The 25,081-nt window shown below is 40.7% G+C and overlaps 1 protein-coding gene across 3 annotated transcripts in view; it reads right to left on the bottom strand.

Moving 5' to 3' along the window:
- Positions 1 to 25,081, bottom strand: part of SCAI (suppressor of cancer cell invasion) — a 136,305-nt gene that overhangs the window by 70,368 nt on the left and 40,856 nt on the right. For 2 of the 3 annotated variants that reach the window (XM_087419094.1, XM_004423444.3), the window contains exon 3: positions 323 to 454. In XM_087419094.1, coding sequence (XP_087275220.1) covers positions 323 to 454 — 132 coding nt within the window. Of the gene's footprint in view, positions 1 to 322; positions 455 to 8,695; positions 8,793 to 25,081 lie in introns of all 3 variants that reach the window. The other variant, XM_087419095.1, reaches the window with a different exon arrangement.

The raw sequence follows: 25,081 nt of genomic DNA, 5'->3' as shown, positions 1-25,081 counted from the left end.
TTGCACATGCATTCCGAGGCTCCTTAGTCCTCAATACCCCAGGGTGTAAAATCAGATGCAAATCAGGTTATGATGTAGAGAAATGTATATATAAAACCATCTAACAAAACAGCTCTCCTCAACTTGAGTAAAACAATATGTCATCTTCTTTTCCTATTGTTTTTTCATGAGAATGAAGAAACAGTGTCAAAGAAAAAAAGCATGATCTAGTAGATATATTTATATAACATTCTATCTATAACTTTCAGAAACTTACCACACATCAGACACGGGGAAAAAAACACAACTAGAGAAAAGTTTCAGGCATTAAGAGTCCACTGACCTTAACCCATTGAACAGTTGCTTAGATTTATCCAGAAGATAACAAAAATCTGTCACTGTTTTCCTCTCTCCCTGTGGGATGTCATCTTCCGCACCTCCAGAGGACATGATTTCTTGAAGAGCAAATTCAGTCCTGTAAGGAAACATGTGTGCAATTACCAAGCAGGTGAAAATAAAAAGAGAAACAGACCTTAGTTATATCATCTGATAGCATTTTTTTCCAAGATAGAGAATTATTCTGATTATAATCAAATAATCAAAATAATTTAAATGTAAGCTGGTGCGGCAGAATAGACAATCTCATATTGTCAGTGGGAATGAAAATTGGTACATCCATATTGGAAAGCAATTTTAATAATATTCTTTCATCCAATAAATAATATGTGAATGCATACCATGTTCCAAGTACTCCTCTACATGGTTAAGAATCAAACCTGTTGATCTTTTCGGCCTATTTATCTATTTGACCCACTCTGTAAATCCACCCTGGAAAATGATCCTACAAATGGAAAACACTTCACCCATAAAGATATTTATTTCAGTATCATAATATTTAAAAACTGATAACAACCTAAAAGAACCAAAGAGGGTAACAGTTAAGTACTTCACAGAACACTGACGACCGCACTCTGCCCTATCACTAACTTACATTATATTTAAGATGATAAGGCAATAATATGGGGACACAGTATAAAAGGGATATAAAAATCATACACACCCACACACACATATTTTAAAGCTATGTTTTACTGAATCCAAATTATCTTCCTATATAATCAATCATGTTAATCAGCCATTTTAAAAACAGCAAGTTGCCAGACAGTATACAGTACACTAAGAACCTATACTAAACAAAAAAAATTCGTTTGTGTTTACGCATGGACAGAAATCCCTGGGACAACAGAGGGAAATGTAGTCCCAGGGTAGGGTGAAAAAACAGGCAGAGAAGACAAGGGCCAGACACCAGAGATGGGAGTTCGGGCGTCGTGCAGTTATTTTGGTAAATATTTTTCTCTACAACACTGTCTTGAACAGGTGATTGCAGCTGCAAGGCAGGAAAATTGTCAGTAAGCCTAGCTCTGCCAAGGGGCTGCCGAGTAACATATGGGTGGCACTGGAGCCAGGTGGTGGAGAACTAGTTTATAACATTCATGGACAGCACTGGGTGGTCCCTGCATGTTCACATGGTCCCTCTTCCCACCATCTCTTTCCACACTCCATGGACTAGGTGTTTTTAACAGAGGGAAACAGATCTTGAAAAGCACTGAGCCTGGGAAGGGGTTTCACTCTGTAATGACCCTGACCCTGGTTAAGTCCTTTCCCCACCCAACGCCCACCTTCATTCTTTTTTTTTTTTTGGTGAGGAAGGTTGGCCCTGAGCTAACATCTGTGCCAATCTTCCTCTATTTTGTATGTGGGATGATGCCACAGCATGGCTTGATGAGTAGTGTGTGGTATGGGCCCGGGATCCAAACTTGTGAACCCCGGGTCCCTGAAGCAGAGCACGTGAACTTAACCACTACGCCACGGGGCTGGCCCATTCTCTAAACCCAGCAGGAGAGGCACAAACCCGACTCTAGCTTTCTCCACCCCACCTCATATACCTCATGAGCCAAGGTAGCTAACATCCCCACGACAGAGACGTTCACGAGAAAAACAGAAAATAAAAGTTTAAAATAAACAAATTCAATATGGAAGGATATTAGAAATAAAGCAGGGAAGAAAATGCTACAATGAAGCAAATAAAAAATCTGGGTATGAAAAATATAATTACTGAAATAAACCTAATGGATGGATGGACTGAAGAGCAGAAGGGATACAGCTGAACAAATTAATAAGCTAAAATATCACGTTTAAGGTACTCTTCCAAAAGACATCAGGAAGAGAAAAATATATAAAAGAAACATCAAGAGAGATGGAATAGAGTGAAGGAAATAACATCCACATAATAGCATAGATAGGAAAGAAAAAAATACATGAGGGTGATGAAATATTTGCAGAAATAAACTTCTGTAAACTTTCCAGAATTAGAGAAAATGTAAGCCCTCAAACTAAAAGAGCTCAAAGAATGTAAAAAAAAAAGAAAAGAAAAGAAAAGATAAAGAATCTCATAGCTAGAAACATTCAAGTGAAACTACAGAATTTCAGAGAAGCCTTCCCCCATTCCTGAATAATCCAGTCCTGTAGTCATTGGGTGGGGCGGAGCACAGGAGGTGCCCCCACAGAGGGCAGCCTGCATGGGTACCAGAGTGCCAACTGTGAGGAGACCATCGACGTCCACACAAAGGGCCAGCTTGCTCAGGACGCTGGAGCCCGAGTAAGGCGAGGAGGGCGTCCTGAGCGGGGAGAACTGGCAGGAGTGAGAGCCTGAGCAGGGTGAGGAGGGCATCTCCACATGGAAGGGCTCAGAGGCAGCATTAGGAGATCTGACATATCTAGGAGGACTCATCAAATAAGAAAATCTATTAGGGACACTGGGACCCAGTTCTCTCTGTAAGAGAAGGAAGACACAGATATGGAAAGGAAAAAGTTAGAATGAACCCTGTGCATTGAAACTAGAGGTCAATAGTTGAAACTATTGAAACATAGTTCATCCATATGGATGAACTAATGGATTTTTAAAATATAGACATAAATGTGTGGGGTGTGTGTTTGTGTGTGTGTATACATAAGCACAAACACATACATACTCCCTAACTCTGTAAATCTGTCAGAGGGCCTTGGAGTAGTGACCACGTCCAATCTCCAATGGAATGAACATACCTAGCACCCAAATCTTGGCTTCTAATACCATCCTCCAATAAACGGAACCAGAACCCTTAGAGAATTATAACTAGCTAGTTACAGCACTGAGGCAGACAAAGTGCAAGATGAATATGGAATATCCTGTGCTAGGGAGCAAGAAAGTGCTCAGAGAATGATAGAGACGGGCCGGCCCCGTGGCTTAGTGGTTAAGTGCACGCGCTCCGCTGCTGGCGGGCCGAGTTCGGATCCCGGGCGCGCACCGACGCACCGCTTCTCCGGCCATGCTGAGGCCGCGTCCCACATACAGCAACTAGAAGGATGTGCAACTATGACATACAGCTATCTACTGCGGCTTTGGGGGGAAAAATAAATAAATAAAATCTTTAAAAAATAAAATAAAATAAAGCCAAAATCAGATACTACGAAATGTCTACCAGAACATCTCAAATGTTAAAAAACCTAACAATCCCAAGTGTTGGAAGAATGTGGAGCAACAGGAACTACTAGAAAACTATTTAGCAGTATCTACTAAAACATACCTTTTGACTCAGCAACTAGGTACATACCAACAGATATGCAACACGTGTGCACCAAAAGACATTTACAAGAATGTTCATAGAAGCAAAATCTGTAATTACCAAAATCTGGAAGCAATCAAATATCTATCAATAATAAAATGGATAAATGAGTGGAATACTGTAGTGTAATGAAAATGAACACACTACAGCCACCTGCAACAACACGGACAAACCTAACATAAGGTTAAGTAAAAGAAAAGTAGATACCACAGAACACATACCGCACGATTCCAGCACATAAACGACAAAACAGATAAAACTGAACTATGGTATTTGACAGATTCATCAAGAGAGTGGTTACTTTTAGGGAGGAGGCAAGAAATAAGAGGGATGCTAGCAATACTGTATTTCTTGACCTGGGGTTAACAGTGCAAAAATTTATTGAGCTATACATTATCTATACATTTTTCTGATTGTGTTATTCCTGAATAAAAAGACTTAAAAAAAAGAAAGGAAGGAAGAGGGAGGAAAAATACCAGACCCAGATGGTTCTACAAGTAAGTTTTACCAAACGTTTAAAAAACACACAACATTGAATATACTTTCCTCCCAACATTCATTTTAATAAAACTAACACAGCCTTGACACCAAAACCATAGAAGGGCAATACAAAAAAGCAAAACTACAAGCCAGAGTCCATATTATATAAACAGTTACGGCCTCAAATGTTTGTAATATTAATAGATCATGGATAATTGTAGTTTTAATACAATGCAACAAACACAATCTCACTAGTCTACTAAAAAATAAATGGGAAATTAAGATTTATGAATGAAATATATATGTACGTATCTATATCAATTATGTGGGACAAATACATGTGGAAATCTATAAACAAGTCAGTTCTATAGACATCTATGGGAAGCATACGTGTAAACATACCACATGAGTAAGAACAGAAGTAGAGACAAAGAAAAGGACATATATTGTTGTGGGTTGAATTGTGTCCCCCCTCCAAATATGTTGAAGTCCTAACTCCTTGTCCCTGTGAATGTGACCTTATTTGGAAATAGGGTATTTGCAGACGTAATTAAGAAGTAAGTTAACATGAGGTCATCCTGAAATGCAATGAGTGCTCAATCCAATGTGACCAGTGTCCTTACAAGCCGAGGAGCAAAGACGCAGAGACGGACACCCACAGAGAGGAGAATGCCATGGGAAGACACAGACACAGAGGGAAGACGGCCATATGAAGAAGGAGACGGAGATTGGAATTATGCAGCTGCAAACCAGGGAATGCCAAGGACTGCGGGCAACCACCAAAAGCTCGAGAGACATGAAGAGATTCCCCCTCCGAGCTTCTAAAAAGGAATCAATTCTGCCAACACCTTGATTTTGGACTTCTGGCCTCCTGAAGTGTGAGAGCACAAATTCGGTTGTTTTAAGCCACCCAGTTTGTGGTCACTTGTTATGGCAGCCCTAGGAAACCAATCCATAGATGGTAGAATCCTAACACAGGTTACAGAATGGGCACACCAGCAAAAGAGCAATGAGTGGGGACAGCCACTCAAAGACTCATTCTGCTCAATACAGAGCATCGGGCAAATTACTGACCTGTCTTGTTGACAACTCCTTTTTATAGGAAGTCTTTTGACAAAGCAACAAGAGAAACTGCTATTCTGGATTTAATTCTGAGTAAGTGGTTGGCAATAAGAAAGTATGAAAGAAACCTGGAGAGATTCTGATACAAGTGGGTATCACATTATACCAGGGAACACAATGCAGAGTCTTAACAGCAGTGGAAAGGGCCTGGACGAGGACAGAGGCCAAGTGTTCCTGTTCCTGACACTTCCTAGTTATGTGATTGTAAACAACAAAAGAACTTTAGCTAACACTTTGAGTTGCAGGTTTTTAATCCACAACAACAAGCAATTTACACTGGTCCTGCCTACCTCAGATAACTGTTATGAAGACAGAACAAGATTATTTAGGTGTGAAAGAAGTCTGAAAACATTATATAATGTATATCACCACCACTATTAACTCTGCAGTTTAGTGATGTTTCAAAAAGATAGGGAACAACAATGTGACTGGACCCAAAAGGGAAACAGGCTGAGAAAAGAATAGAAGTACATAGGAAATGAAACCAAAATATAATAAAAAATTAATTCTGACAAAGAAGAGAAGGTATTTATAGAAATCACATAGTAGGAAAGAGATCATTTTCCTACGCACTCGGATTTTTTAAAAGACACGTTAAGAGACGGAATGGCTGTATAGTTAAGCATCAACATAAGAGAGTGTCATATGTATGTTTTCTCAGCTATCAAAAATGAAATATTAATAACAGCTAATTCATAAGGCTATTGGACAATAAAATGAACTAATGGATGTTCAACTGCCCTGTAGATTATAATATATTCTAAAATTATTAGTTGTAAAATTGTTATAAATGCACTCAAAAACAGCACAAGTTGAAAAGCACCAAGTACAGAAAACTGTGGAATGTGTGTGTATGTGGGGGCGATGCTGATGGTTTCTCCACATTCAGTAGAAAAGGAAGCAGCAGCTACTGCTTGGTGCAGACAGTGTTCCTACAAAATGAACAAACAGCAGTGCTCAAAAAGCTGGTCCTTGCCAAACAGAGTGCAAAGCATCTTCACGTATCAAAGTCAGTATAAAACTATTATGAATTATATACAGATTATTTTCTGAAAACAATTTTTCTGACTTATTCCAACATGTGATTGAACTTAAATTACATGCTATACTAACAATTGTAAGAGAAACGCATAGGTACCAAAATTCTCATTGTTCAATGTATAAAGAAATTGAATGAATTGAGGGCAAAGAGAGTTTAAGAAAAGGAAGCCAAAGGAGCTAGGGGATGGAGCAGCAGCGACACACACATAGCCAGAAGGCCATCTGTAAGATATTGTTCAGGAGACTATGAAGATATCATTTTGCCTACTAAATGTGGAGAAAGAGACGTGTTCACCTAACAATAACAAATATGCAAATTATTCAACTGAGACATAGCACAGCCTCACAGAAAGTACCGCAGTGAAAGGAAAGAAAGGCAGTTGGGCAGTCTGTCATCTAAAAAGAATGACTACCAACAAGACACATGCAAGGAGTATTTATGAAGCTAACTGGGCAGGAAACACAAAAACATACAAAATGAAAGAAAGTATCAAAAATAAGTACCCTGGAGAATGATGTGAGGCAATATGACCTGAAGCAGCCTACAGTGAACAATATATGAAAACTGTCCCCAGTGGAAAACCCACAGAGGCAGCAGTCAGGTACAATGCAGTTCAATTTAAATAGCTGTTTACTCCTACCACAAAAACTCAAGAAGGAACAAGTTCAGACAAGAGCCTCAATCACCAACCAAGACATCACTCCTATTTGGTATGTAGAGAAGTGCAGGCCACACAGACTTTTCCTTCTTAATAACATACAAAGACGACAGCAGCAGCTGCCGTCACAGGTCTACGCAGAGAGTACACAAAAAACTCTGAAAAGGAATCAAGAAATCTCCTTGAAAATGGAGTCGGGAGGCCAGGAGGAGGAGCCCTCACACACTGCTGCTGGACATCAATTACAGACCCCAACAGAAACACGTCAACTACAGACCCCAACAGGAAGAATTCTCCTTGCCCGACAAGCCCAGCCAATGGGAAACCGTCAGCACCCTGAACTCTCGCTTTCCTCCAAAGGACTTTTGTTCAAAACAACCTCTCCAAACTTCCTCCTTTTTCTCTATAAAGTAACGTTCCTCTCCTTTGTTTGCTGGACTTGTCTATGGTTTTTGCTATAGCTTGCTTGTCCTGAATTGCAATTCCTCTGTTATTCCTGAATAAACCTATTTTGCTGGTAAAATAACTGGCTGTTTTATACATTAGGACATGACTTGGTGTCAAGGAAGTGGGATCCAGAGAAGACCCCCAACAACTCCAAGGCTGGTGAGCAAACAGGAGTCAGCACCCACTGAGCCCGTTGATCTCACGGCTGTCTCACCAACGCTGGAGTCTGAGACGTTTTCTCCTGGATTTGAGCTTCGCCTCTTTGCATTTTGAGCTCTCCAGGCTTTATTCGAGATCTGTATTTTTTTTTTTTTTATAAAGCCTTCAGCTTTTATGTCTAAAGGCTTCGTCTTTTCTGTTTTAAAGGCTTTCCTTTTTTTTCTTTGTGAGGAGATCAGCCCTGTGCTAACATCTGCCAATCCTTCCCTTTTTTTGCTGAGGAAGACTGGCCCTGGGCTAACATCCGTGCCCTTCTTGCTCCACTCTATATGGGACGCCGCCACAGCACGGCTTGCCAAGCAGTGCGTCAGTGCGTGCCTGGGATCCAAACCGGCGAACCCCGGGCCGCCACAGCGGAGCACGCGCACCCAATCGCTTGCACCACCGGGCCAGCCCCAAAGGCTTTTCTTTTTTATGAGTAGTCATTTGGTAGAATTCCTATTGGAAGTGTGTTAGCATTCCAAAGGAATCAGGCTGTTGAGGAATTTTTCTTTTGCTCTAGAGAAAAACCTCTGAGAAATGGGATTCCAGTCATCTAAATGCTTTCAGCGTCCCGCCCCCTGCCCCCCATTAAGGTCCCCCAGCCCGTTTTCTATCTAAAAACTGTGGTCCCTCCTCATGCACATTTCTAACTAAATGGACTGACTTAACCAAAAGCAATTTTGAACACCAACGGCCATTATGGGGAACTTTCCACCTCCCCAAACTTACTTTTCTCAAACCTGAACAGGACAGCCATGGCTCTAAAATTGGAAAAACTGAACGGATGCCTATTTTGATTGGTATCTTGAGGCCTCCAAGTGTTTTCAGGACTCTAAAATTGCCTCTCTGCAAAATACAATTTCTAGATTAACTGCGGCAAACAAAGAAAAACAAAACGGCTGCTGAGGCCTCTTTCCCCTCCTTTGTTTTCTTTGTCTCTGGACGTGTGGCAGAAGTCTTCCGAAAGTCCAAATAAACCCCAAGTTTCTTATGTTCCCTGGACTAAGGCCGAATTGTGAGCCATAGTAACAAGCTTCCTAAAGTAACTGAGGACCCCCACAAGTTTGCTGAAGAATTTAACAGCTGTTCAAACTTACCAACCTGGTTTCTCAGATTTACATCACATGCTTGTTAGTCCACACGCTTGTTGGTGAGGGTCAGGCCCAACATTGGATGAAACTTGCCCGATGGGAACATCCTGAAAGGGATTTAGAAAAACAAACCCCTAACTTTTGGCAAAATACTAGAACACTTGCTGGAGAACTCCACTGAGCAATTACAGTAGCTTTTCCTAAGTCTGTTGATTGGAACAAAATTCAGGCTTGCACGCAAAAACTTGATGAACCTGTTCATGACTATTACAATTGACTTCAAATTGTCTTTAAAGAAAATTCTGGTCTTCCTTTAGATGTTGAATCCACTCAGGGAGCCTTTAACTCCATGTTTATTAATGGGCTGAACCAGGATCTTTCTCTTTTAGTTAAAAGGACCAGGATGGAATGGAAGCCATATCCATTTCAGATTAGCTAATTTGGCAAATCAATTTGCTCACACCCTAGATGATTCAACTAAAAGGAAGACCACTCAAATTCCTAATTTTCAACTCCAACAAACGGAGGCCCCTAAACAAAACTAAAATCCTTCTGGTTTCTGTTATTATTGTAAAAAGCAGGACTCTGGAAAAAAGATTCCTACAACCTTAAGCACTCCAGGCGCCTTCAGCCCTCTAGCCAGCTATGTCCTACTGACTCCCACTGATGGGGCTCCGAGGAACTACAGGGGCTCTTCCCAATTCTCCCTCTTAATCAGCTTGGAGAAACAACTGTTCCAATAGGGAATGAATCTCTCTCTGTCCTCACTGACACTGGAGCTACACTCACGGTACTCAACCCCACGGCTATAAAGCAGCCCTTGCCTTGGAGCACTAAAACGGTTCAAATAGTGGGGGTCTCGCAACAGGTTCCTGCCTCTGAACCTACTCCCTTTTGTTTAGGCCCTTTGAGAGATACCCACCCTTTTCTCCTTAGTTCCTCCACCCCTATTGGTTTATTAGGCCGAGACTTAGAAGAGTATCATGCTGGAATTTCTTTCTCCCAAAAGGGGGAAATAATTCTAGAATTTGACAATAGCAATCAAAATAGCCAATCAGGTGAATAAATGACCCTTCAACATCTTTTATTTGCTCCACCTCTGATGGCACTCTGCGTCTGGGGACACTGATCATTTGTCCCTAATGAATCAGCTACCACCCTCTTTATGGGCAAAATCTTCAACTGTTATTGGCAGAAACCACAGTGCACATCCCATCAAGATTCAAATAGAGCCCTCAAAACCTCGTCCCAGAATTAATCAACACCCTATAAATAAAGAAGCCCTTCAAGGCATCAAGCCCATAATAGAAGATTATAAGACTCAGCATCTCATTATCCCCTGTACCAGTATTACCCCTGTAATACCCTATTTTACCTGTGAGGAAACCCAATGGCTGGAGATGGAGGTTTGTCCAGAACCTCTGAGCAATAAATAACAGTGTAATCCCTCAGCACCCTGTTCTTCCTAATCCCCTATGCTATTGCCATGGATTCCCACTGCAGGTTTTTCACTGTAACTGATCCATGCAATGCATTTTTTAGCATTCCAGTTGACAAGGCTAGCCAATATCTTTTTGCTTTCACTTGGGAAGTACAGCAATACACCTGGACAGTAATGCCCCGGGGTTTTACACAAAATCCCTCTTACTTTTCACAAAACTTAAAAGCTGATTTGGATGACATCAAGTTTTCTGCAGGCTCTACTTTGTTACAAAGTAGAGATGATTTGCTTCTCTGCTCCCCTTCTCAAACTTCTTCACAGGAAGCCAGCATCTACTTGTTAAAACTTTTGGCCTTAAAGGGACATAAAGCTTCCGAAGAAAATGTGCAGTTTGCTCAAACTCAGGTTCAATATTTAGGGCATCTGATCTCAGAAAAAGAACAACATTTGGATTCAGGCAGGATTTATGGCATCCTGAACTTCCCAAAACCTAAAACTAAGCACCAATTACAAGATTTTCTTGAGTTAGCCATCTACTCTAGAAATTGGATCCCCAATTTCTCTCTTAAGGTCCAGCCTCTATATGTTTTACTAAAAAACAACAAACTTGACTCTACTATTTGGGGAGATCAGGATGACATAGGCTTTGGAACCTTGAAGAGAAGCTTAATACAGCTCCCTGCCCTTGGAGATCCTAATCATCAGCTTCTGTTTTTCTTCTTTGTATGTGAGAAGGAAAGGAATGCCCTTGAAATCCTCACCCAAAAACATGGAGACCATCATCGACCTATAGGGTATTACAGCCAACAACTGGACCCTGTGGCCCCAGGATAGCACCCTTGTCTTAGAGCCACTCCTGCCACTGCCCTTTTGGTTAAGGCCACTGAAGAAATAGTCATGGGATCCCCCTTGACCATCTTTGTGCCCCATGCAATAGAAGCCCTTCTAAATTCCCATGTCACTCAACACCTTTCAGTCAGTTGTCTCACCTCCTATGAAACCTTTTTGCTAACTGCTCCTCACGTATCACGTTCTCCTTGCAATAACCTCAACCCACTATTCTTCTCCCTCCTTTAGTGAGGAAACCCCTCGCAACTGCTGAACGCTGACAGATCACTCTTAACTCCCTGTGATAATTTACAGGAAACTCCGCTAACCAATGCAGAATGTTCACGGTTTACTGATGGTTCTTATTTAAAGGATGACAACGATAAACGTCGGGCTGGGTGTGCTTCTGCAACTGCTTTTGAAGTCATCGAGGCAGCACCTTTACCTTTGGCTACTTCAGCCCTACAGGCTGAATTATACACTCTTGCTCGGGCTTGTATTTTAGCCAAGGGCAAAACGCAAACATTTATACCAATAGTTGGTCTGCCTTTGGGGTAGGCCACGACTTTGGGATGCTAAGGCAACAGTGAGGTTTCCTTACCTCTAATCCAAAATCTATTTGATGCCATACTCTTGCCAGCTGCCTGGGCTGTTATTAAGATCCTGGGCATTCCAAATTTGATGCCCTAGAGGCTAAAGGAAACCCCACCTCGCTGATATTTCCGCGAAAAACACTGCTCTCAAGGAAACCAACAGCCAAGCCTCTGTCACGGTCCAAAAGAATGCTTCCTCAGACGACAATTTGGAAAAATTGACTAAAGATGCCAAACAATTGGCCCCAGAAAAGGAAAAACAATATTGGAAATCTAATAATTATTGGCTCAACAAAAAAAGAGAACTCTATTTGGGCCAAACAACAATCCAGTCTTAGCAGAACTTCTGAAATTCCCACTACTTACCATTGTACATGTATTAAACGATTGGTCTGCTGAGAAAATGACAGCATTCATGAACCAACACTGGTGAGGAAATATTAATAGGGCTGCAAAAATTGCCCACCTCGCTGGTCCCACCTGTCCAAAATACAATCCATGGAAACCTGTTCACACTGTTCCTGGAAACTTGGAATTGCCTGATGGGCCATTCAAGGTTAGGCAAATGGATTTCATAGAGCTTCCTCGTCTCATGGATATAAACATGTTTTAGTCATGGTCTGTATGTTTTCTCACTGGACCGAAGATTTCCCTTTTAGACAGGCCACTGCTTCTTTGTTGGCTAAAATTCCGTTAGAAAAGATTATTCCTCCCTAAGGAACCCCTACTTCACAGTGATTGTGGAACCCATTTTATGGGTCAGGTACTTTGACAAGCCTGTGCTGTTCAGCCAGTTTTATAACACTTTCACTGTGCTTACCATCCTCAATCCTCAGGGTTAGTCGAACACATTAACGGTACTATTGAGACTCAATTGGCAAAATTGGTAGAAACCCTCTGAATATCTTGGCCAAAGCATTGCTATTGGTCCTTCTAAATCTCAGCTCCACACCCTTTGGAACTCACAAGCTCTCACCCTTTGAGATAATCACAGGACATCCAATGCACGCAGCTCCTGCCTCTTTTGATCCGCAGCTGATAAAAGGAAATATACTTCAATATTGTAAAGGTCTGATTGCTTCTATTAAAAATAAGCATGCTTTGGTAGAGTAGTCTTTTCACAGTGTGCTCCTGGGAAACGAAGACTTTAAACATCACACCTTGCAACCTGGAGATTTCGTCTATTAGAAAAGACACCTCCAGAAAGTCTCTTCAGCCTCTCTGGAAAGGCCTCTATCAGGTACAGCTAACCAACCCTTGTGCCGCCAAACTCCAGGGAACAGATTCTTGGATTCACGATCACATCTAAAGAGAGCATCAAACCCTGACTGCACACCATCTGGTGACCTGAAAGTAAAGGATTTCCAGAATTGAAGCAGAAGACATCTGACGAGACAGCCTTCCCAAGACGTCGGGACCAGGCCTGTACATACACCCTTTTCTCCCTGTTGCTTCCTACTTTATTTTCTCCCTATCTTCCTGGGACAGACAACACTCTTGTCTGCATCTCCCAATCCCCTGGGAAAGAGGAAACCTCTTCTTTCAGACACAGCCTCATTATGATTCTATGACAAATCAATCCCTTCACTTGCTTTTTCTGAAGGGTTAGAACGTTCACAATTCAGAATCTTTCTTTCATCTGGACAATTAACTGACTCTGGATTCTTATCCAAATTCACGGTCTCTGATTTTGCAACCTCACAGGCTGTATTACTGAAAAACACATTTGGTTCCAAACAATTCTTTTGAGATAACAACACTATTTTAATACGTCTTTGAAGTTTTGCTATTTTTGCAAACAGTTCATCAGCTATTGCTTCAGGTTGATTCCTGCACTGTGTCTTCCCAATGCATTCGGTCAATTCTTTCAGTTTGAGTGTGCTCTTGCTCTATTTACTGTTCTATTTTCTAACTCCTCTGGGGAAATAGAAACTCAACTGCAGAAAATTAGGGAATAAGCACATCGGCTACAACTATTTTCACCTAAGATACATGGCCTTTTGATCTACTTAGCTGGTTACCTTCATGTTTGGGCTCCTGATTTGGAACCATCACACAATTTGGAATTGTTATGCTACTTTTAATTCTGCTTTGTATTATTATTCCTGTTTTGTACCTGTTGCCAGTCAAATCTTTATAAAATCGATGTACCCAACAAAATGATGTTGGCTCAACACTTCAAGATCATCTCTAATGCTCACGACCTTGATAAGATATAGACTTTAGATAGAGTTCTCCCTCCTACCCCTCCTTGTTACTCGAATGTGACCTTAATAGGTTTCCAATCTGTGCACTTTCCCCGCAACATGGGACATGACATCCACGAAAGGTGGGTCCTGGCATCAAGGGACCAAGGGCACTGAATTCAGAAAACCTGACTCTTGACCAGCAATGCTTTTGGAGAAAGATCTTGATCAAAAGGGGAAAATGTGAAAAAGAATAAAGGAAACGTCATAAATGGAGTCAGGAAGCCAGAAGGGGGAGCCTTTACCCACTGCCATTCAATGTCAGTTACGGACCCCAACAGGAAGGCCTCAATTACAGACCCCAACAGAAACATGTCAATTACAGACCCCAACAGGAAGAATTCTCCTCCCCCAAGCCAATGGGAAACCATCAGCACCCTGAACTCTCACTTTCCTCCAACGGACTGTCCTTCCAAACAACCCCTCCCAAATTCCTCCTTTTTCTCTACAAAGTAATGTTCCTTTCCTTTGCTTGCTGGACTTACCTAAGGTTTTTGCTATAGCTTGTTTGCCCCAAATTGCAATTCCTTTGCTATTCCCAAATAAACCCATTTTGCTGGTAAAATAACTGGCTGTTTTATTTTTTAGGACAACAAAACAGACAATGTGAAAATCATTTGGGGCCACCCGAAACCAGCAGTTCAGTATACTCTGAGAAAAGGCTGTTAATTATGCAAATGTTAGGTCATATCTGATTTGTATTAAGCAGAATAAAAAAAAAATAACCCATCAAAAGATATTTACGATCTATACCATGACAATTTTGCTTTCCTAAATTGCACGTATTGTATGCAATAAGTTGGAAGCAGAAGTAAGAAAATAATAAACTTTTCATTAAACAAGAAAGAAGTGACTGTTTCTTTTAGTAGTAACTAATTTTGGTTATATATATATATTTTGTAATATAACAAGATATGATATGATTCACATACTATACAATTTACCTAAAGTGTAAAAGTCAATGGCTTTTAATACATTCATATTTAGGCAACCATCACCACATGCAACTTTTGAACATTTTCATTACCCCCACGAGAAACTCTGTATTCACTAGCAGTCACAGCCCACTTCCCACTTTCTAGTGGAGAGAGAACTATAAAATAAAATAAATATAATATTCCAAGTGGTAAGGAGTACTATGAAGAAAATACGAAGGGAGAGAGTGTGGCTGGGGGCAATATCTTAGAGCAGGTGAGGTGACGTCCGAGAAGGCAACATTTGAGCGAAGACCTGGAAGAAGTGAAGGAGCCAAGTAAAGGCCAGGGAGGCTCAGGCTCCAGGTGGAGGGAACAAGTACAAGGCACTGAGGCAGGTATACAGGTGGTGTTCTGAGCAACAGCAAGAGGTTCTGTCTACAGACACAACACCAAAACAACCCAGTCCTCGTAAATAAACACAGACAGGATTCACAGCTGCTGCTTTTCAAGCACTACACAAAAGAGGCAGAGGAGAGACTGAAATTCAGACACCCCCTCCCCAAGCCCAGCACCCTGGTGTGGGCTGAACCCGCCCTAGTAGGTACATCTCTGACCCATCCACCTAGAGAGACTGCCTTTTCCTAATTTACACACAGTTATCACATAAGCCACCTGCAGCCCCTACAGGACTTCCCTTTCAGTAGAATTTATTGGATCTGTCATCATCAAAGTGGTGTTAATATGCCTGTCAACTGAGAAACGGAACACAGACTAATTACAGTGAACAAGATTCTACAACGACATTCATTAAAAAGGAGTTCTAATGTGAGATAACCACAACTTTCAGTGTTCTTCTTTATCTTGATATTGATAAGGTTTTGTGTGTGTGTGTGTGAGGAAGATAAGCCCTGAGCTAACATCCATGCCAATCCTCCTCTTTTTGCTAAGGAAGACTGGCCCTAGGCCAACATCTGTGCCTGTCTTCCTCCACTTTATATGGGATACCCCCACAGCATGCCTTGACAAGCGGTGCATCAGTGCGAGCCCGGGATCCGAACCCAGGCCACCAGCAGCAGAGCGCGTGCACTTAACCACTACACCACGGGGCCGGCCCTTGATAAGGTTTTTTTTAATCTAACAAGTTAAAATAAGGCCATGTGATGTACACTGGATCCGGATTCTGAAGACCCAAGTCCAAGTCCCAATTGTACCGTCTGCCCCCAAAGTCACACAGCAAACAGTTTAACCTAACTTCGGTTTCCCCAGTTGCAAAAGGAGGATAATGAACGCTGCTCTATCTCACTCTACATCAGCAGCCCAGGGTTCGCGGGTTTGGATACCGGGTGCAGACCTATACACTGCTCAAGCTATGCTGTGGTGGCATCCCATAGACAAAGCAGAGGAAGACTGGCACGATGTTAGCTCAGGGCTGATCTTCCTCACGAAAAATAAATTAATTAATTAATTAATTTAAAAAGTAAAAAGAAAAAAAAGGAAATGCAATTATAATAAAAGTAGACAATGTTTTTATTAAGGAAAAAGACCTTGAGTATATCAATAGAATTTAAACTAAAAACGTTAACAAAAATCAAATAAATAACACAAAAAATTAAATTCTTTGCTGCTGAGGAGTTCCACCTGTTCCTGCTGCTTATAAGGCACCTAGAGGGTCAAATGTGCCGTGATGATGATGACATCACAGAAACAGAGCAACACTGCAGACTGAGGGTTTCTCCCAAGAGGGCATCGGAGTCCTGCTCTCCTGTGGGTTGATCAAGTCTTATTCTTCCGTCAGGCCTCTACTCTTGGCAAACTTTTTTTTTTTTTTTTTTTTTTTAAAGATTTTATTTATTTTATTTTTCCCCCCAAAGCCCCAGTGGATAGTTGTATGTCGTAGCTGCACATCCTTCTAGTTGCTGTATGCGGGACTCGGTCTCAGGATGAACGGAGAAGTGGTGCCTCGATGCGCACCCGGGATCCGAACCCGGGCCACCAGCATCGCAGCGCGCGCACTTAACCACCAAGCCACAGGGCCGGCCCATACTCTTGGCAAACTTAAGGCCTGTCCTTAGCACGAGGACGTATGGTTTTTAAGCCAATTTTGAAGTCATTAAACTGACTTAAGTGTCTCTACCTCCACAAAACTTATCTGGATCACCTCCCTTAGAAATGATTTTTCTCTGAGCATATAGCTCAGCTGCCTTATATCATAGTTATTTGTGTACACTCATCTTCTCCTTACTAAATAAGCTACTTTTACATAGTAGCTGTCTGAAATACCTTTCCTCAAAGTATCTGTGCAAAGGCTTGAATACTGTTCCCAGACAACTCCAACATGTGAATTGATCAAAGGCAGTGAAAAAGTCTGTGTGTGCCTGCCATATGTTCTAAGTGCCAGAGATACTGTGTGCACGTGTGTGTGTGTGTGTGTGTGTGTGTGTGTGAATTTAAGATAGCAAAGACGGCCAGAAGTAAGGAAAAGTGACTGTGGAAGGGACTTGAGAATCTGCAAAAGCTGAGAATGTTCATCACCTGAGCATCTAGGAGGGAATGCCAAATAGTTGGCATTAAGAGAATGAAAAAAGGTAAATGTTCAACCTTCTGAGAAAGAAGTCCATCATCAAATTGGCGCAGCGGTACACAAGGAACCTACAAAAGTATTCTGTGAAGACAAGGAAACGCCTCAACTTCCCAAAGCCGTCGCCAGACTTCTGATCCAAAAAGATGCAGACTGATTACCAGGAGGCTCCTGGGAGATCAGCACGTATTCTACAAAGACATACTGGGACCAGCATAGAGGCAACAAAGCAGACTGGTTAACAGCACTGGTGCAAACGGCCTGTGCTCACATGCTGGCTCTGACACTCACTATTCAAATACAGTTGTGGGATCTTTGCCAAGCTATTTAACCTCTTTGTGCCCCAATTCCCCATATGTAAAATTGGGAAAATAAGAGGATCTGCTTCTTAGGGTGGTCATGAAGATTAAATGAGAATGTATGTGAAGTGTTCAGACGAGAGCCGACACACATTAAATGTCATATAATAATTTACCACTTAAACTTGACAATTCTGTAAATGAAAACAGATACTATTAATAATTACATCAAGACTGTGCAAAAACTGAGACTGTATCAGGCAAACCAAGACATATGGTCACCCTATAAGTAAGTGGTAGAAGAAACAAGAGAATGTCACCAGAGGAAGGAGAACTCCCTGCTTCACTTCTTTATATGGAGGCAGCCCACAGATGCAGGTACCAAATGTGAACATTCGAATTACATTCTCCTGCATGCACGTGTTAGAACTAAATGAGCACACAATTTTTTGTTGTAAATAAATGGTTTCAATTAATATACCAATCAATATTGGCACAATTCCTCAAGATCAATAACAAGCATCCAACAAATACTGAGGACATGGCAATGGCATCAGGCAGAAAGATGGTAAGACTTGCTCCTCGTCCTCAAGAAGCGAACCACCAGTTAAAGGATTCCTGCAGGTATTTTCCTGCTAATAGTTCCCCGAGGCCACTGCTATAGCAAATACTCCAAAACAGGAAGGTATCTCAGAGAAATATTGGAAAAGATGAGAAAGGCAGGTTGAAAAATGAACGTAGTAAAAATGAGAAATAAAGTAATTCATTATTTTACACAGCACTGCCAAACAGATTAAGACATTCTAGAAAGAAAAAACAAAATTTGCAAAAAGTATTTGTGGCAGATAGCTTTTGTTTTGGCCTTAGCATCCATTTCCCTTTCTTTGTGGAATTACTGCTCTTTCATATGTGTAATCTCATTAGAAACAAAAAACTCAATTTAGAAGAAAACATAATGAGAGAGAGACAGAAGAAGGAGAGAGAATGAATCAATCAGGGAAATTGTTAATTGTGTTGATAATGGCTCAAAGAAAGAATCCTCATGTTTTAGAGACAGGTACTGAAATATTTACAGATGAAATGATGTGCTGTCTGGGATTTGCTTCAAAATACTCAAGGGCAGGTGAGTGGGTATGGATACACATGAAATAAGATTGGGCCTGAACTCATAACTGTTCAAGCTCAGTGATAAGTACATGGGGATTAATTATTCTATTTAATTCTCTTTAAAATTTTTCATAAGAAAAAGGTTTTTTTTACTTCATCTATGGTTATGGTTCCAATTTTTTTTTTTTTTTTTTTTCCCACAAAGCCCCAGTAGATAGTTGTTTGTCATAGCTGCACATCCTTCTAGTTGCTGTATGTGGGACACGGCCTCAGCATGGCCGGAGAAGCAGTGCGTCGGTGCGCGCCCGGGATCCGAACCAGGGCCGCCAGCAGTGGAGCGCATTCACCTAACCGCTAAGCCACAGGGCCGGCCCTATGGTTCCAATTTTATAAAGGCATTTCTTTCTATTCTTCTATCTGCATAAATGTATGGAAAGCTATCTGGGATAATGGTCACCTAGTGTTAATGATGGTTATTCCTGGGTGCTGAGATCTGGGATGGCTTCACTACTCTCATCCTTGAACTTCCTATATTATTTGAATTCAAAATAATAATTGTGTTATTTTCCAAAAAATAACAGAGTGATACTTCTTAAACCAAAAGCCTAAAATAAATATGTCAAAATGTTAACACTGGTTAAATTTGGTGGGAATATGGATGATTATTTTCTATATGTATTTTCTATATTACTTTTAGTTAAAAAATTAATCAAGTACTTATGAAAATTCTCTACATAAGGTTTCCCAACCTCACACTACTGACATTTCGGGACAAGTAATTCTTTGTTGTGGGGGCTGTCTTCTGCACTGTCGAGTGTTTAGCAGCATCCCTGGCCTCTACCCACTAGATACCAGTAACACCACCACCCGCCTAGTGCCATGACAACTAAAAATGTCTCCAGATATTACCAAATGTACCCTGGAGAGTAAAATCACCCTCAGCTAAGAACCACTGCTCTAATATATCATACATCTTATCCACAGCATTCTCAATTCTGCAAAACACAAATTCCCCAATATACCCAACAGGTATATCCTGTATATCTAATAATAATTTTCAACATTATATCCCTTTCTTTCTTATTCTTAATTCAGTTACTAATACTCTACTTGTAGTTCAGACTACCTCAAGCAGATAAACCAGTTTTGCTGCTGCAGATTTAATGATTCAATAAAAATTATACTGCTTCTGACATTTCTTTTATTCAGTTCCCAAGCCTGAAACTAAAAACCTTAGGCTATATATAGTACTATAACCTTCAAGAATATGGGAAAAAGCATTAAAAGGTTATATAATCCAATCTTCTTAAAATGTACTACTCAACCTTCGGTCAAACTAAACAGTCCTAAAACATGCCCAGGAGCAGAGTAACTCATACAAAGACGAAAGCTCAAAGGATAATACAATTACCATCTAGCGTCTCAAAAGATCTGCAGACAGCAGCCTCAGCAGCACCCCAGAGCTCATTAGAAATGCAGAATCTCAGGCCCCAGCCCAGACCTACTAAACCAGAATCTGCCCTTTAACAAGCTCTCCAGGTGATTTGTGTACACGTTAAATTTAAGAAGCAGTGATCTAGCTGTTTTTATACAAACTTGCTTGAAGCTGAAGTTTAGTGGGCTATATTCTTGTATAGAGGATGAGTTTCTTATACTTACAGAGGTAAAATAACAACTGAATAATTACAAAATAGCCACAGAGAGAAAAATTAATGGAATCCACCTCTACTACCCCCCCAAAACTATTTATAATCTTGAAACCAATCTGAAAGATGAGACAAATGCCACATTTTAAAATCAAGCTGAGAAATCCAAATAGTTATTTATAATGGAGCCTTCCCATTAAGAAAGAAGAATTTAATTAACTCTCCCAGTAAAGAGTTAAGCTAGTCTGACTAGCATAAAGCTATGGTTCCTAAACCTGGCTCATTATCCTGGAATGCTTACTTTTTAAAATAAAGATTTCTGGGACCTATTTCCGATACTGTGATTCAGGAGGGCTGGGATTCTGTATTTTTTATTTTTATTTATTTTTTATTTTCTTTTTTGTGAGGAAGATTGTCCCTGAGCTAACATCTGCGCCACCAGGCCAGCCCCTGGGAGTCTGTATTTTTTAAAACTATTTTAAGCCATTTCTGATGATTAGCTCCACTGGAAAATCACTATCTTAAAAGGATAAAAAAAAGATAATCATTTTCTTTCTCATTACTTTTTTAAACAGTGGATATGCATTTGGCCTGTTTCCAGTAACCAATACGTAAAAGCCTATAAAATAAGGGACTAATGAGTCCTGGGGAAACAAGCTTAGATGAAAGTGAGATTACGTAGTCTCAATTATCCACACCTAGAAAAAGGTTGGTTGGCCCAGCCAGCAATCATGCAGTGCCCTGGAAGAAAGGAATCATTTCTGAGTGTCTAGACTTGAACTCAATTCTAGAATGACTACACGTAGCAACCCCCTTCAGCACCACAGTATACACAGTAGCTTAGAAATATTTTTTTAAAGAACAAATAATGAACACTGCAGGATTTTATGAAATATCTGCTAGATAAATTATGCTGCCCTGTGCAAGATAAGATTGCATCAAGGCCCCTAGGAAGGTCTAGATTTCAAGAAAGAGAAATGAGAAAGAGAAATAAGAGAAGAGGAGGAGGAAGAAAAAAAGAATTTTTCCCAAGACAAAAATTTTAGTAGCAACCTAATCGGCTATTTCATGAATCTGTCCATTTCTTGTCATCTCCACTGTCACTATCCTAATCTAAGTTAATATCATTTATATTGGGGCCTCATGACTGGTTCTCCTCAATTCTACCATTGAACCCCTTACCTCATTTTTGACACAGCAGCCAGAGCAATATTTTCAAATTAATATTTTTACATAGAGCCAGTGACTCACGTAAGAAATGATTAGTTCAGAAATCATTCCTCCAACAGACACAGTACCAGGCTTCAGAAACGGCAGCAACAGCATCTGTCTTAGTCCATTTAGGCTGCTATAATAACAAAATGCCACAGACTGATTGGCTTATAAACAACAGAAATGTATTGCTCACAGTTCTGGACAGGGTGCGAGCACAGCCAGGTGAGAGCTCTTTTCTGGGCTGCATACCTGTATCCTCACATAGTGGACCGGGGTTTAGGGATCTCTCCGGAGCCTCTTTTATAAGGCACTAATCCCATGAGGTTCCACCCTCATGACCTAAGCATTCCCAGAGGCTCCATCTACTAATAACATTACCTTTGGGGGTTAGGATTTCAACATATGAATTTCAGGGAACACAAATATTCAGACTACAGCAACATGCTTAACCAGACATCCTTAACCAAGGTCTCCCAGTGGTGTGACCTTGGTACTAATTCTAGATCGTTTGATTCCTTTGGCTCCTCTCTAGTGTTTTCTGAACCAGATTCTCCAATTTTTCCATCAATGCTGTGAGGTACTTGACAACCTTCCAGTAAATTCCTTTTCTGCTTAAGTTGGCCAGAATTAGGGCCTAGAATTCTCAACCAAGAACCTTTCCTAGAACAATGCCATGCCTCTTTTCCTATTTTTTTTTTAATGATCTGTCACTCACTAAGTTGAGCCTTCCAAAAATGGGTATAATTAAAAGCTAAAATTCTAAGTACCATTCACATCACCAACCTCCTGAAAAGAGCTTTCAAAGTGAATAATTAGTTTTATTTATTACTTGATTAAATCCAACCCTCTACCTACTCTAAGCTTGCGTCTGGGCAGCTAAATACGGCGGAAGAAACACGTACAATCAGGCTGACTGGTCCCATTTTCAATTCATGACCTCAAAATGGGCACTCCCACTACATTTCCTCAGTCCATTCACTCTGTACCTTCCTAGAGCACTACTTCACACCCTCTCCTCCCCTCAAACATCCAACATCTCACCCCCATCCTCACTTTTCAGCTGACGGCAACTGCTCTATATTTCACTGAAAAAGCAGAGGCCATCAGTAAATATCTTTCACACACACCCAATCACATATGTACCAACCTACTTGCATCTGTAACCATATACATTCCTCTGTCTTCCCTTCTATTACCTTGACTAAACAGAATGTGTTCCCATCTAAGGACAACACCTCTATTCATGCATTAGCTCTCATATCCCCTATTGTTATTCAAGGACATCAGTCCAGCAACTGTTCTCTTTCTACAGCATCACCAACCGTCTTCTCTATACTGCACAATTCTCATCATCTCCCAACTTAAAAATCCATAGCCAAAGCAATCTTGAGAAAGAACAACAAAGCTGCAGGCATCACGTTGATTTCAAACTATATTACAAAGCTATAGTAATTAAAACAGTATGGTATTGGTATAAAAACAGACACACAGATCAACAGAACAGAATAGAGAGCCCAGAAATAAACTCACGCATATATGATGAATTTATTTACAAAAAAGGAGCCAAGAATATACAATGGGGAAAGGACACTCTCTCCAATAAATGATACTGGGAAAACTGGACAGCCACATGCAAAAGAATGAAACTAGACCACTATCTTACACCATACACAAAAATGAACTCAAAATGGATTAAAGACTTGAACATAAGACCCGAAACCATAAAACTCCTAGAAGAAAAAATAGGCAGTAAGCTCCTTGATATAGGTCTTGGCAATGAGTTTTTTAATCTGACACCAAAAGCAAAAGCAACAAAAGCAAAAATAAACAAGTGAGACATCAAACTAAAAAGCTTCTGCACAGCAAAGGAAGTCATCAACAAAACGGAAAAGCAATCTACTGAGTGGGAGAAAATATTTGCAAATCATGTATCTGAAAAGGAGCTAAAATCCAAAATATATAAAGAATTCATATGTCTATATAGCTGTCTCCAATTTGTCTCCCATTCTCTCTCAAACACACACCAATCCACTTTGTTCCCATCACTCCAGTGAAACACTGTGTGTCAATACTAATGATCTCCATGCTGGTAAATTCAATGAGCAATTCTCAGTTCTCATCTTAAGTTACTTATCAATAGCATTGAACATAGCTAGTCATGCTCATCTTCCTGAATATTCCTATTTGTTTTCTAAGACATCATTTTCTCCTCTTACCTCCCTAGCTGCTCCTTCTCAAATCTCCACTGGTGGTTCACCTCGTCACCCAACCTCGTATTGCTGAAGTGCCCCAGAACTCAAAGCTCTGAGATGTTCTCCTCTTTACTCATTCCGCAGGTGACAGCATGCACTCTTATGGCTTTATACCAATTATACACTGACAGCTCCCCAATTTTTTAATCTACAGACTGGACCTCTCTCCTGAATTCCAGTCTCCATTATCCAACTTCCTATTTGACATCTCTACCTGGATGTCTAGTTGGCATTTCAAACAACATATCCAAAACTGAATCCAAGCTATTCTCCCCCCAAAACCTACTCTATTCAGTCCTCTCCTTAGTTAAAGGCAACTCCATTCTCCCAGTTGTTCAGATACAGTTCATTCCAAACATAGCAGATAAAGTGATCCTTTTAAAATGAAGTCAGATTCTATCACTTTTGTGTATGTGTGTGAAGAAGACCAGCCCTGAGCTAACATCCAGTGCCAATCCTCTTGTTTGCTGAGGAAGATTGGCCCTGGGCTAACATCTGTGCCCATTTTCTTCTACTTTATATGGGATGCCACCACAGCATGGCTTGACAAGCAGTGCATCGGTGCACGCCCAGGATCCGAACGTGCAAACTCCAGGCCACCAAAGCGGAGCGCACACTTAACTACTGTGCCACCAAGCTGGCCCCCCAGATTCTAACACTTTTCAGCTCAAAATCTTCACATGGCTTCCCAACTCATTCTGAGAAGGTCTCAAAGTATTTACAATGGCTTACAAGGTCTCATATGATCTGACCACTATCATCATGTCCAAAACTTTCTCTCTTACTATTCCAGTCATTCCAGTCTAGCCACACTGGCCTCCTTGCTGTTCCTCAAACACGCCAACACACTATACACTCCTGCCACAGCGCTGTCTTGGCATCTGCTGTAATCTCAGCTTGGAATACTCTTCCCCAAATATCTACAGAGGTAGTTCCATCCTTTCCCTCTTGCCTCTGCTCAAATCACCTTATCAGAGAAGCCTTCCCTGACCGCTCTATATAAAACAGACCACTCCTCCTTATATTGCATTATTTTTCTCCAAAGTAATTATCACCATCCGATGTATTATAAGTTTACTTATTTATTGTCTATCTCCAAATACAATATAAACTCCATGAGGGGAGAGACTTTATTTTGTCATTTCCCTATTTCCAGTGCCTAGAATAGAGCCTGGCACATAAAAGTTGCTCAAGAAATTCTTGTGGAAGGAATGGTCAAGTAAAGTTTAGCTTTTTTAAAATTATAAAATGGATACATGAACATGTATTAATTA

This window comes from Ceratotherium simum, chromosome 29 (assembly GCF_057802395.1).
Source record: "Ceratotherium simum simum isolate JZ-2026a chromosome 29, ASM5780239v1, whole genome shotgun sequence".
Taxonomy (NCBI): domain Eukaryota; kingdom Metazoa; phylum Chordata; class Mammalia; order Perissodactyla; family Rhinocerotidae; genus Ceratotherium; species Ceratotherium simum.
This window is presented reverse-complemented; position numbering and strand designations above follow the sequence as displayed.